At 46.6% G+C, this 12,783-nt stretch overlaps 1 protein-coding gene across 1 annotated transcript in view; it reads right to left on the reverse strand.

Moving 5' to 3' along the window:
* Positions 1-3,963: 3,963 nt before the first annotated feature.
* The window catches only part of SYBU (syntabulin), a gene marked incomplete at both ends in the record, with an annotated part of 48,454 nt that continues 39,634 nt past the window's right edge, over positions 3,964-12,783 (reverse strand). The window contains 4 exons of the mRNA XM_080609730.1: positions 3,964-5,092; positions 5,741-5,887; positions 6,860-7,063; positions 10,630-10,728. Coding sequence (XP_080465856.1) covers positions 3,964-5,092; positions 5,741-5,887; positions 6,860-7,063; positions 10,630-10,728 — 1,579 coding nt within the window. The remainder of the gene's footprint in view (positions 5,093-5,740; positions 5,888-6,859; positions 7,064-10,629; positions 10,729-12,783) is intronic.

Below are 12,783 nucleotides of genomic sequence, written 5' to 3' on the forward strand. Positions count from 1 at the left end.
ATCCTTGGCAGTGTTCAAGGCCAGGTTGGACACAGGGGCTTGGAGCAACCTGGTCTAATGTAAAGTGTCTCTGCTCGCGACAGGGGGGTGGAACTGGATAAGCTTTATGGTCCCCTCCAACCCAAACCAGTCTGTGATTCTATAAAATGTGTTTGTCCTACTGTAATTTTAAACCCAAGGGTGGGTTTTGTTCTTTGCTGCCTCTTGCTGCAGTAGAGAAATCTGAAATTGTAATCAAGTTGGTAACATCTTATGGTATAAAATACTGCTCTCTTGGCCTTGAGCAGACATGCTCTGAAGCAGGAACACAGCATTTTCTGACATGTCTTCTAGTCCCAAGAGAGGACACCTATAAATAATGAAATTGCACCTGTAACATGTGCATTAACCCCACACACTGGCCCTGGTGCCCATGTAATGACAAAGCTTCTGAAAGCAACCTCTGAGCAATGTGTACTGCAGCAGCTTCTCAGGGCATGCCAGGCCTGCGGGAGCCCAGGGAGCTGGGAGAGCATTGGAGAGCAAGTGACTTGGCAAAGAAAGCAGGATGCTCCCATAGCATCTTTGTGAGCTCCAGGGGACTGTGTCGCATTGAACTGTTAATTCTTTTCCTTGAAATAATGCTTGAATCAAAACCCTCTTGAATCTTTGTTGCAAACACAAGTAATGCAGAACCCAGGCATCACAGGGATGTGAAGGGACCCCGAGTTGCCTCTGCAAGCACCAGTGCGCATCACCCTTGAGTGTTGCAAATGCTCCCACACGCTGGCCAATTCCTCTTCCTCCCTCTGGCTTACTAACAGTTCGCTTCCTCCCAAAGCTGCTGAGCAACGCATGGCATTGTCAGGCTTCACCAGGCCTCCTCTGCCCTGAGCTGCACAGAGAAACGCTCCACTCACTCCGCAAATTGGAAAACAGGAGGCTGGTGAGGTTTAAATGACCAGAGGTGTTGCTGGAAGCTGGGGTGGAGCCAGACAAGCCCCACTGTTCATCTGTTGGGTGATGTTGCCCTCCTCTGATCTATGCACAGATCTCATGGTTTGGACATGGTTTGATGGTCACAGCTGCATCTCAGTGTGCCCACAGAGACTGTTGGCTGAGTTCAGCTGGGCCTCCTGGACCTCTGTCGGGTGTCAGGAAACTGATACTCTTCTGAGAGCACAAAAATGGGAAGTTGCAAGGTTCCAGAGGGCTGCACTGGGTCTCAGAGCAGGTCGGGTATGTCTGTGATGCAGTGTGTCTGCAGCAGAGCGGGCGCCCGTGGCCACAGACCCACTGCTGCCTTTTCCTCTGGCTGAGTACTTGTGCTTGGAGCTGTACTTCAGTTTCCTCAGTCTAACTCTGTGCTCTGTGTCCTGTAACCACATTGCTGAACGAGAAAAGTGGCCAGTACTTTATCTCTATACTGACTCATGGATGGTGGCAAATGCCCTGTGGGGGTGGTTGCAGCAACGGAAGCAGAGCAACTGGCAACACAGAGGTAAACCCATCTGGGCTGCTGCACTGTGGCAAGAGATCGCTGCCCGGGTGCAGAACCTGGTGGTGAAGGTACGCCATGTAGGTGCCCATGTACCCAAGAGTCAGGCCACTGAGGAACACCAGAACAACCAACAAGTGGATAAAGCTGCTAAGATTGAAGTGGCTCAGATGGACTTAGATTGGCAACATAAAGGTGAATTATTTTTGGCCCAGTGGGCCCATGACACTTCAGGTCATCAGGGCAGAGATGCAACATACAGATGGGCCCGTGATCGAGGGGTGGACTTAACAATGGACACTATTGCCCAGGTTATTCACGACTGTGAAACGTGCTGCAATTAAGCATTCATTGTTTTGGATTAATAGTCACTTGTCACAATGCTGATTTATTGGCTCTCAAAGTTGTTGCTCTTGATCTCACAACCAACCTTATGCCCTATCACTGTGCCTCCTCCTGCTCGGCCTGTGCCAGAGAGCTCAGCTAAAATGGGGTGGTTTTTATAGGTTTTCTACAATAAAACACACATTTGACATTTCCAACATGCTTTATTGAACTTGTGATAATAAGGTAACTTACACGAAAACAAATAAATAAACAATAAGTTAAAACACAATACATTTATCCATAGTATTTTAAAGGGCTTGGAAGACTGTTCCAATACACTAAGACTTAAAAAACCAAAATTAAGATTCAAAGTGCATCTATCTGTGTCCAGCTGGAGACCAGTAACGAGTGGTGTCCCTCAGGGATCGGTGTTGGGACCGGTCTTGTTCAACATCTTTGTCGGTGACATGGACAGTGGGATTGAGTGCGCCCTCAGCAAGTTTGCCGATGACACCAAGCTGTGTGGTTCGGTTGATACGCTGGAGGGAAGGGATGCCATCCAGAGGGACCTCAACACGCTTGTGAGGTGGGCAGATGCCAACCTGATGAAGTTTAACCATGCCAAGTGCAAGGTCCTACACCTGGGTCGGAGCAATCCCAGGCACAGCTACAGGTTGGCCAGAGAAGAGATTCAGAGCAGGTTGGCCAGAGAAGGACTTGGGGGTGTTGGTCGATGAAAAAATGAACATGAGCCGGCTTCAGTGTGCGCTCGCAGCCCAGAAAGCCAACCGTATCCTGGGCTGCATCAAAAGGAGTGTGACCAGCAGGTCGAAGGAGGTGATCCTGCCCCTCTACTCTGCTCTTGTGAGACCTCACTTGGAGCATTGTGTGCAGTTCTGGTGTCCTCAACATAAAAGGACATGGAACTGTTGGAAAAAGTCCAGAGGAGGGCCACGAGGATGATCAGGAGACTGGAGCACCTCCCGTATGAAGAGAGGCTGAGAAAGTTGGGGCTGTTCAGCCTGGAGAAGAGAAGGCTGCATGGAGACCTCATAGCAGCCTTCCAGTATCTGAAGGGGGCCTACGAGGATGCTGGGGAGGGACTGTTCATCAGGGACTGTAGTGACAGGACAAGGGGTAACGGGATCAAATTTAAACAGGGGAAGTTTAGATTGGATATAAGGAAGAAATTCTTTACTGTGAGGGTGGTGAGGCACTGGAATGGGTTGCCCAGGGAGGTTGTGAATGCTCCATCCTTGGCGGTGTTCAAGGCCAGGTTGGACAGAGCCTTGGGTGGCATGGTTTAGTGTTGGGTGTCCCTGCCCATGGCAGGGGGGTTGGAACTAGATGATCTTAAGGTCCTTTCCAACCCTAACTATTCTATGATTCTATGATTCTAAACTTATAACAAATTTCAAGACTCCCAACAATGTACATTTTTGGTTACAGTCCAAGTATACGCAGAGGACCAGTGAAATGCTCGAGCAACTGCACCATTGAGAATAGCACTACACAAGACAGGGATGAAGGATGTGCTGGGAGGAAGCTGCCCGTGGAATATGTGTGTTAACCTCTAAACTGAATTGACACTGGACAACAGACGGAAAGCGCTAGCATGCTTTCTGGAGCACATGGGTGATACCCTTGTTGAGCTCAAGTCTCTATGTAACTTACTTAACACCGTAGTTTCACAACCATTTGAGGTGAGTGCTGCTTTAAGAAATACCCTTCCTTTCTCTGTGTGTGTCTCGTGCTACCCTTGAGCCAGTGAGTCTGCTCAGTGAACCAATGAGGGAAGTGATCGAGCTCAAGGCTAGCTCAGCAGACAAACACAGACATGAGCTGTAAGTCTCCTTGATTTCCCTGGTCATGTTCACTGTGCAGATGCACTGACACCAGAAAGACACCAGCACAGGGGAAGGACACAGTGCCTGGGAGCAAGAGGACCATCTCTGTAGGCAGCAGCACTGTTAAAAACACCAGTTAAAAGATATCTTGTGGAAGTACAGGATTCGGCTATTTTGTTTTTTTGAACAAGGAACATGTTTCTGAAACAATTTATAGTGCAAATCAAATAGTGAAAAGCAAACTTATGAACTCTTAAAGAATCTACGATACTTTAAGGACCTATCTTGTCCCTATTCCCCTCTGTCTCTGTCTTAGCACCAGGGACAGAGTGGACTTTTAATTTTGGTACTGAAGGGTGTACGGCGTAAAGAGCACAGGGCCACCAGGCAGCAGCCACGAAGCAAAGTGCCAATATTGTAAATGGGTTCTGTGCCTCCTCTATGGGTACTGAAAGCCCACATGACAGTTGGTATAACAGGGACTGCTAGAGCCAGAACATCTGTGAGGAGACTGCTGCTCCAGTAGCTCCTCTTGGCGTCTATCTGAGAGGAAGTATGGGCATACCTAAAGGCTTCATCATCAGGAGGGTCTATGAAATCAAGTTCGTTCATGAAACGGTTTTCATTAACTCCGCACTGCACCAATCGGCATGGAGACTCCATGGGAGACAAAAGGATGACAGAGTTTGGATCACTCGGAGTTAAGTCCACTGCGATAGCAGAATCGGTGAAGCTTCCAAGAGAAAACTCATCCAGCTCCTTCAGTGAAGAAGGTGGGCTTAGAGGATAGGTATCTTGAGCACTGAAGATGCTTTGGAAGAACTGCTCCACATCCAGGCTATATGGCACCACGTCAGTCTGGATGGCCTTTTCCACCATCACACTGATGCTTTTCTCCTCTTCCTGGAGGGAAGCTAGTTTTTCATCCAGAGCATTTTCAAGCATCTCTTTATTCACAGCAGGATTGGAGGGAATTGGATCACTCAGTGCAGAGGTTCTGGTGCTTAAATTCTCTTCACATGAATCAGTCTCATTAGCTGTGGCCTCATTAAGAAGCAGTCCACTATCTGCCACCTCCTCCAGAGCTTGCCCCTCAGTGATGAGGCTGTCTGGTATCATGGCTAATGGCTTCCCTTCCAAGTCAGACGTGTACTCCAGGCACTGCTCATCCTGCACAAAGCTGTGCTGAGCCACCTCCATGCTCTGCAGCAAAGATTCCAGTTTCTTGTTTTGAATGTTTATGTCTAGGAAATATTTCTGCATTTTTTTGTCTTTCTCAGCCATGCTGTTTTTCATGGTTTCAATAACAACCTTAAGTTGTTTAATTTCACTTTTTGCTTCCTTTAAGGCCAGCTCTGCCTCCACACGATTACACTCTTCTTCAATCCAGTCTTCCCTCATCCGTCCCAGCTGAGCTTTGAGCTCTTCTATTTCTTTTTCCCTGTAGCAGAATAAAAGTGTTGTGACACTACTGCTGATTGGCCAGTTAACGAATCAACATGAGTCTCCCCCATGCTGGAATGGCTCTGCTGCAGAGATGCTCCAACAAGGAAGCAAACTCCTCCATGCCCCATTTGCTGCCATCCCTGAGAGAGCTGGCAGAGATGCAGCCAGCTGCCAGCCAGAGTCACCAACCTCACCACACAGCCAGTAACCACAGGTGGGCACACTGGTTTGTGTAAGAGCTTTTCTTTCATTAGGGGAGCAGGGGGACATTTGTAGTCGTATTTCACTGGGAGAGGCAGAACAAGAGACGAAGGTCCCATGCTGGCAGGGAAAAACTGCCTTATGTATAAAGGCCTCTCAATGCTAAATCAGACTGGTAAAATATAGTCCTTTAAAAAATATTCTATAGTGAAAGGTCAAAAAAGGGGAAAGAGACAGCTATATTCATATTAAACTGCGTGGTACGTATTCCCTGAGAACACTATGAGACCTGAAATACCTGAAAACAACCTCATCAGACTGATCAGGTTTCAAATTTCTTAATGCAAACTTTATGCGGTCAAGAAATGAGTAAAAGCATTTGGGATTCCCACCCCTAAATGTTCCTGAATAAATCTTTCTTGCTCTGAAGAGTGAAATTTACCTTTCTTTGAGTTTGCTCTCAGATTCCTTCAGCTTGGTTTTCAAATGCCGTACTGTGACTTCTTTCTGCTGCAGAGGTGTCAAATACTGCTCTGGACTTTGTGGCTTAATGTTGTGATTGTCACAAGAATTGTACCTTCCTGACCGCCTGCAAAGAAAACACACAAACCATCACATAACATCATTCCTACAGTTCTTCCATCCCGGCCAAAAGAAAAGCATCCCATTGACTGATACAACATTTGACTACTCTGGGGCTCCTCAGTGTCCACACAAGTGACTCTCTCTGGCAAATCAGAGTACTTGAGGGAACAGCTGATTTGTGGCTATGTGCAAAATCTGCTATTTATCGTACTTGGTTTCAGTGCCATGACATCAAATGAGACATTTAAGGCTAAACCACCCAGCCATGCCCTCACCCAAAATGGATGGTGTGCCCAGAAGCAGGCAGCCGGGACCTGGCAAGGGTCCCCAGCTGTGGACACGAACAGGCAAAGCTGCTGAGTTCAGCTCCACATGGGAGTTATGAAGCCCAGCACGCTGAAACTTCGACTCATCCTATTTAGCTTTAGGTGTGTGTCTGACATGCTTGGCTGTTGAATTGCCTGAGAGAGGGAGAGGGAGGGAAACAGCAGCAGTGTGGTGGCAATTTCTTCTCTGCACTATGTGCTGCATTCTCTGGCAGACATCTGTTTTCCTTCCTGTACAGGAAACTGCAATCCTCAGGAGGGTGCCCAAGGCTGGGCAGTGTGAATTTTCACTCAAGTGCATAATATTTTCTATACTACCCTATCCAGTTGTATCCAAAGTGAAAGGACCCTTCAACAAAAGAACCACGAGAACTGAAGGCATGAAACCCCATGAAGGAGCCTGCCTTGGAGTGAAAACAAACTCCAAAGGGCTTTGACTAAAAGTAACCTTGAATTTTACAGTGCTGAAACAATAAAGCTTTAACAAGGGATGGAGCACCCTGTTGACTGTCAAGCCACCATCATGAGGAGTCACACCTATGCTGAGGAGCAAGGTGACCTGTTCTGCAACTGGTACAGCTGATCCCACGTTACAGGGCAGAGAAGATAAGTCATGCACTGAACACCGGGATGCTGAAATAAACACTTGCCTCATCACTGGGCTGCTGTCGCTTCCTTTGTATGAGCCTGAGTTGCTGCTGCTGACTGAAGAAGCCCTGTAACTCTGATGGATATTAGGAGGACTCAGCTGGTTTTTGCACAGTGTTGGCAAAGGGTCCTTTTCACGGGAAGCAAGTGGGCTGGCTCCAGGCTTGTAGGATAAGGATCCATTATTCCGACCATAAGGGCCACGACTGGAGGGGAACCAAATAGTCAGAGGATTATCGTGGTTTAACCCCAGCCAGAAACTAAGTTTCACAAAGCTGCCCGCTCCCCCCGCCCCTGGAGGGATGGAGAGGAGAACCAGACAAAAACGTGAAACCCATGGGTTGAGATAGGAACAGTCTAATAACTGAAATAAAATGAAGTAAAATATCATAACAATGATAACACCAATTCTAATGAAAATGGAGACAAAAAGAGACAGCTGAATAAAAACCAATAAACACAAGTGATGCTCAATACAGTTGCTCAGCACCTGCTGACCGATACCCAGCCCAACCTGAGCAACGATCAGTCCCTTCCAGGTGACTCCCCCCCCGTTTACATACTGGGCATGACGTGCTGTGGTATGGAATACCCCTTTGGCTAGTTTGGGTCAGGTGTCCTGGCTCTGCTTCCTTACAGCTTCTTGTGCCCCTCCTCACTAGCAGAACATGAGAGACTGAAAAGTCCTTGTTCAGAGTAAGTGCTACTGAGCAACAACTGACACATCAGTCTGTTATCAGCATTGTTTTCAGGCTGAAGCCAAAACACAGCATTGTACCAGCTACTAGAGAGAGAATTAACTCTATCCCAGCAAAAACCAGGACAAGTATGTTGGATTATCCTCACCACACAACCCTTATTTTACACATGAAGTTGTCTAACCACTAAACCAGACAGGTAACTGTGACTGGCTGAGAAGAAAGTCCTGAAGCCATCAGCCACTGCATGTCCTTTCCCTGACTGCAAGGCCCTCAGTCTGAACCACGTGATCTAGGGAAACCTCGGCCACCTTCACATTTGTCTGTGGATAGCACAGTTCCCAGTGACTCCATCATCCACATTCCCTGAACTTCCGGCTCCATTAAGTAATGAGAGGCCTGCAGCCTGGATTAGTACCACAAGAACCAAGCTGCAGATTTCCCTTGCCAGGCCTGCAGAGAGATGCCTGTATGTGGAGGTTTGCTGTAAGGCTGCTTTCATGCTCCTCAGCAAGCAGCCTGAGGGATCACAGCGTGCAGTGAAAACAGGTTTTGTTTGAGCCACTGTTCTTTTCTGCCTTTGGCATCCTGGGTGTTTCAGCTGTCATTGTCAGCTATTCATTTGCTTAGATATAGTTAAACCCCACTGGAAGTAGGCTGGAATAGTATTAAAATAGACAAAGGAAAGCACAGCCTTTTCTTCCTTTCTTCCTTCCTTTCTTCCTTCCTTTCTTCCTTCCTTCCAGTTTCCCTCATACACACCTACCTTTCTTTTCTCACTCTTTATTACTATTCTGACTGTCAACTGTGTGTGCTTGAAAGCAATGGGTATCTGCACTGCCCAACAGCTGCAGAAGGGCTGGGGAACCCTGAGGACAGCCTACTTGCTTTGCCTTCCTGCACTGCTATGCTGCTGCCTTCTTTCTCCCATGGAGGTTGTTCTAAACTTTAATGAAAGGGCAGGTTTATAACAAGATTGGAAAAAGGTAAATCCAGACAGCAAAAGAGAAAGCTGGGACATAAGAATTTAAATACCACAGAATTATGAAGCAAAGTCTCTTCTTAAAATTGTTTGATTTGGTTTTCTCCCTTCTCTGAAAGTGTAATAGCTTATAAGGAACAGATGGTTGAGTGGCTGCTGCAAACCTTTGTGACACTGCTGCGGTTTGGGCGATTTTACAGTTATTTTACAATGAAGCACAGGGCAGTGGTTTGTGAAACACTGGAATGTTTTGTAGTGAGTTAAGGCAAACAGTTAAAAAAGAACCTATTGCAAAGGAGACATCTCCTTCCACTTTGTACAGTACAGCATCAACCCTGGCGTGAGGCAGAACTTGTATGGACTGTGCATAACACAGCAATACATTTGAAGGAGTCTTATGACAGATGACTTCTGTCCAGTAGGTCAGTATGCTCTAATTTAAAGTTGTATTTAAATGCGCAATAATATATGAAATTTTACATAATCTTACTGGAAGTAAGGTGATCTTAGGGCTTTGTATTATGCTTAGTACTGTTTCTTCCCACAGCCAGTAACTTTACTTGTTAAATTTAATCTAGCGAGAGTTTAAGTAAGCTTATTTTTCTAACAGTCTCACAACGCAGATAAGAAACCACTCACAAAGCATCATTCAGCTGATGCCTGTACACTGGGGCACACTGCGACCCTGTAGTCTTCTGTGTAACTCAAACATACAGGTACCCTGCTGCCGGTCCCTGCCTGCCAGCTCTGCCACGGAGGGCAGGAAACCAGCTCTGTCAACCTGAGCTCTTTCCACCTACTCCAAAACCAGTGTCCAACAGGGATCATGTGGGCAGAGTGCACTGTGCACACCCCAATCCCACCACCCCCCATTCACAAGCTGCCTGAATTTGCACTCTACACATGATGGGGAGAAACCCCACCAAAATCTTTATGAAAGATTCGGTCAGACAGATGAGCATGATATGTTTTAAAGCTTGCATTTAGTTTGAGTTATGTAAAGGTTCCAGGGTGTTTAAGAAAAAAGCATCAAAGGCAATATTGTCTACTTATTTCCTACAGAAATAAGATCATGATCTGGAAAGGTAGAAGTCGAGCTGACAATTTATTACAAAGAAGAAATAAAGTAATAAAACCAAAAGGTTAACTGCTGTTAACTGACATACACCCAGTTGTTTCCACCTCCACTCCAGCCAATGCCTTTTATGCCTTACCTGATTATCTCTCCATACCTCTCATGAATAAACAACATACATAAATACCATTTGGCTGATCTGACATGCTGGCAATTTGTGTGCTCGAAATACAGCATCATTTTTTCTTTCTCATATCACAGTTCTCATGAGTGTGGGTGCTGCCCGAGGACACAGTGTTACCCAAATTGTTTTAAATCTCACAACACAGGTATTGTATGCATTAACTGCAAGACCTTACACAGCAGTCTATCTTTGCACAAGCAGCACTTCACAGAATCACAGAATCACAGAATCCCAAGGGTTGGAAGGGACCTCAAAAGATCATCTAGTCCAACCCCCCTGCAAGAGCAGGGTAACCTAGAGTACATCACACAGGAACTTGTCCAGCCGGGCCTTGAATATCTCCAACATAGGAGACTCCACAACCTCCCTGGGCAACCTGTTCCAGTGCTCTGTCACTCTCACAGTAAAGAAGTTTTTCCTGACGTTCACATGGAACCTCTTATGCTCCAGTTTACATCCATTACCCCTTGCCCTATCACTGGACATCACTGAGAAAAGCCTAGCTCCATCATCCTGACACTCACCCTTTACATATTTGTAAACATTGATGAGGTCACCCCTCAGTCTCCTCTTCTCCAAGCTAAAGAGACTCAGCTCCCTCAGCCTCTCCTCAGGGAGATGTTCCACTCCTTTAATCATCTTTGTGGCTCTGCGCTGGACTCTTTCAAGCAATTCCCTGTCCTTCTTGAACTGAGGGGCCCAGAACTGGACACAATATTCCAGATGCGGCCTCACCAAGGCAGAGTAGAGGGGGAGGAGAACCTCTCTTGACCTACTAACCACACCCTTTCTAATGCACCCTTGCAATGTTCAGGAAAAACTGCTTTACTTACTTGCGAGAGAAAGAAGATTTCTTGCTTCCAGCAGCAGACAGATGGACTTCAGGCGCTGAAATACTGCCCGTGCTGCCTGAAGAGCTAAAATCAGCTTCACTGCCTGGAAAGGAAAGGGGAAGAGTGAAAACATGATGGAAATTATAACTCAAAGACTGTTTTCAAAGCAACAGTGAAGCACAAGCATCCTTCCTTCGTCCGTCCCAGGTGAATTTCAGAAGTTGCCTGGATTTCCAAACATCCCTGAGGGCAAGCACTGGATTTGTTCCAGATTTTCATCATTTCCTCAGAACTGTCACTTCCACAAGAGCTGAAAAAACTTTTGGATATGTGCCCCTCATGCTACAGAAGCCATTTCAGGACTTTGGCTAGGAACACTTGTTGTGACAACCTGTTCGCTTTCTCGCAGCCATCAAGAGGTGAATGAGGCCACTCACGTGGCTCCTTTGGGAGCACAGTCATTAGGAGCACACAATTCTAACTGCAGATTTCTCTTGCTTTAAATCATATGCAAATACTACTTGTTGTGAGGAAAGCTGCTTCTGTTCTGTTTCTGAGATGATGTACACACACATTTATATATGTATATACGTATAGAGACTAATAGGGTACATGTACATATGTACGCACACCTGTGCAGGTTTTCATGTGTCACAGAAGCATAGTAATGTAGTACCAATAGGCTTGAAATAATCCAGTAATCATGTGTGGCTCTCAAGTGCTTCCTCGGTGCTAAGTCATCTATCTGATTACTGACTTTCTATGGATCACAGATTTTATTTCCCAAGCTCTGGCATATACAAGGAAAAATGCTCTCATTTTGCTAAGGTCAGTACTAAATAGATGTACTAAGAAAGTCTTGTCCCCTGGACAAAACCCACCATAAGGTTAGGAGTTTTTTCAGTCTGTCACTCAAATGGCATATGCCTCAAGCCTTATCCAGGGCTCCTGCTGCAGAGCCACAATAACGGATGGTGACTTTATTTGAGGGGATGGAAACACCTCTCCAACCTCCTTCACACAGCAGGTCAGAGGGAGCATCTCTGACCTGGGTATTTCTGGGAGCTGTCCCATGCACACACACCCCTGACCAGCGCTGCAGACTTACCACAAATCTCAGTTTCGCTCTTTTTTCCACGAGGGGGAGATACAGCTGCAGATATCGTCATCCCGTCCAAGACAGATAAACCTCAAAGTGCACCATCTTCACAGCCTTAAAGAGGATGAGACATCCAGCAACTATCCTTACTATCTGGTAACTCTTAGCAACTGGTCATAGGGTCAGACGTGTTTGGATTTAACTCAGCATTTTCCCAATCTCACCAGGTCTGAGACCAGCCCCATTTCTCTGTACCTCTGGTTCAGCCCAGCCCAGAATATTCCTTAGCCCAATTTCAAAGTGCACAAATGCAAAGCTTAGCGCTTCAAAAGGGAAAGGTATCCCAGGGACCTGGCTTTATCATCTCTTAACAAACTCTGTACTCAGGAAAACACCCCTGATAATCAGACACAAGGCACAGAACTGTAACGAGATCAAAAACACACGCAAGTCTGCAAGGGGAGGGAGGGAAAGCAGCAAAGCCACTTTGTGTCACAGAGTATTTATGTCATGTCTACAGATGTAGATGTCAGTGACCCTCTCCTTAGGGAAGCAAAATGACCATGGACATAGTGTTCAAAACTGCAACAGAATTTTCCTGGTAAACAGAACATTCTGATCTACAAGACTGAAACACATTCTGAATACCGTCTCGGTACCACGCTACTCCCAAACCTACTTTTCCAAGCAAGACCCGAACAGGCAAACTCGTTACACAGATGTCATACCTCTGGTGTTCAGACCTCTCAACATTCCTGCCCATGCAAGATGCCAGAAGCTTTCCAGAGCCAGGTCCTGCCTGCAGCACAGACAGCAGGAGCACTTGCTGAGGCTTATCTCTGGGTAGACAGACCACACCATAATCAGCCCTGGCTGCCGGAAGCATTCAAGGAAGCGAGGCTTAGCAGTCACCTCTCGCTGACCTGCCTGCATCACAGCACATTGTCGGGGCGAGCTGCAGAGCTGGCACTGCTGTCTGGGTCAGCAGAGCCTGGAAACAGCCACCTCCATCACCAAGCTTCCTGAACGTGAGCTGCGTTTGAGACAGGAAACGC

The sequence above is a fragment of the Psittacula echo genome (genome assembly GCF_963264785.1).
Source record: "Psittacula echo genome assembly, chromosome: 2".
Classification (NCBI taxonomy): domain Eukaryota; kingdom Metazoa; phylum Chordata; class Aves; order Psittaciformes; family Psittacidae; genus Psittacula; species Psittacula echo.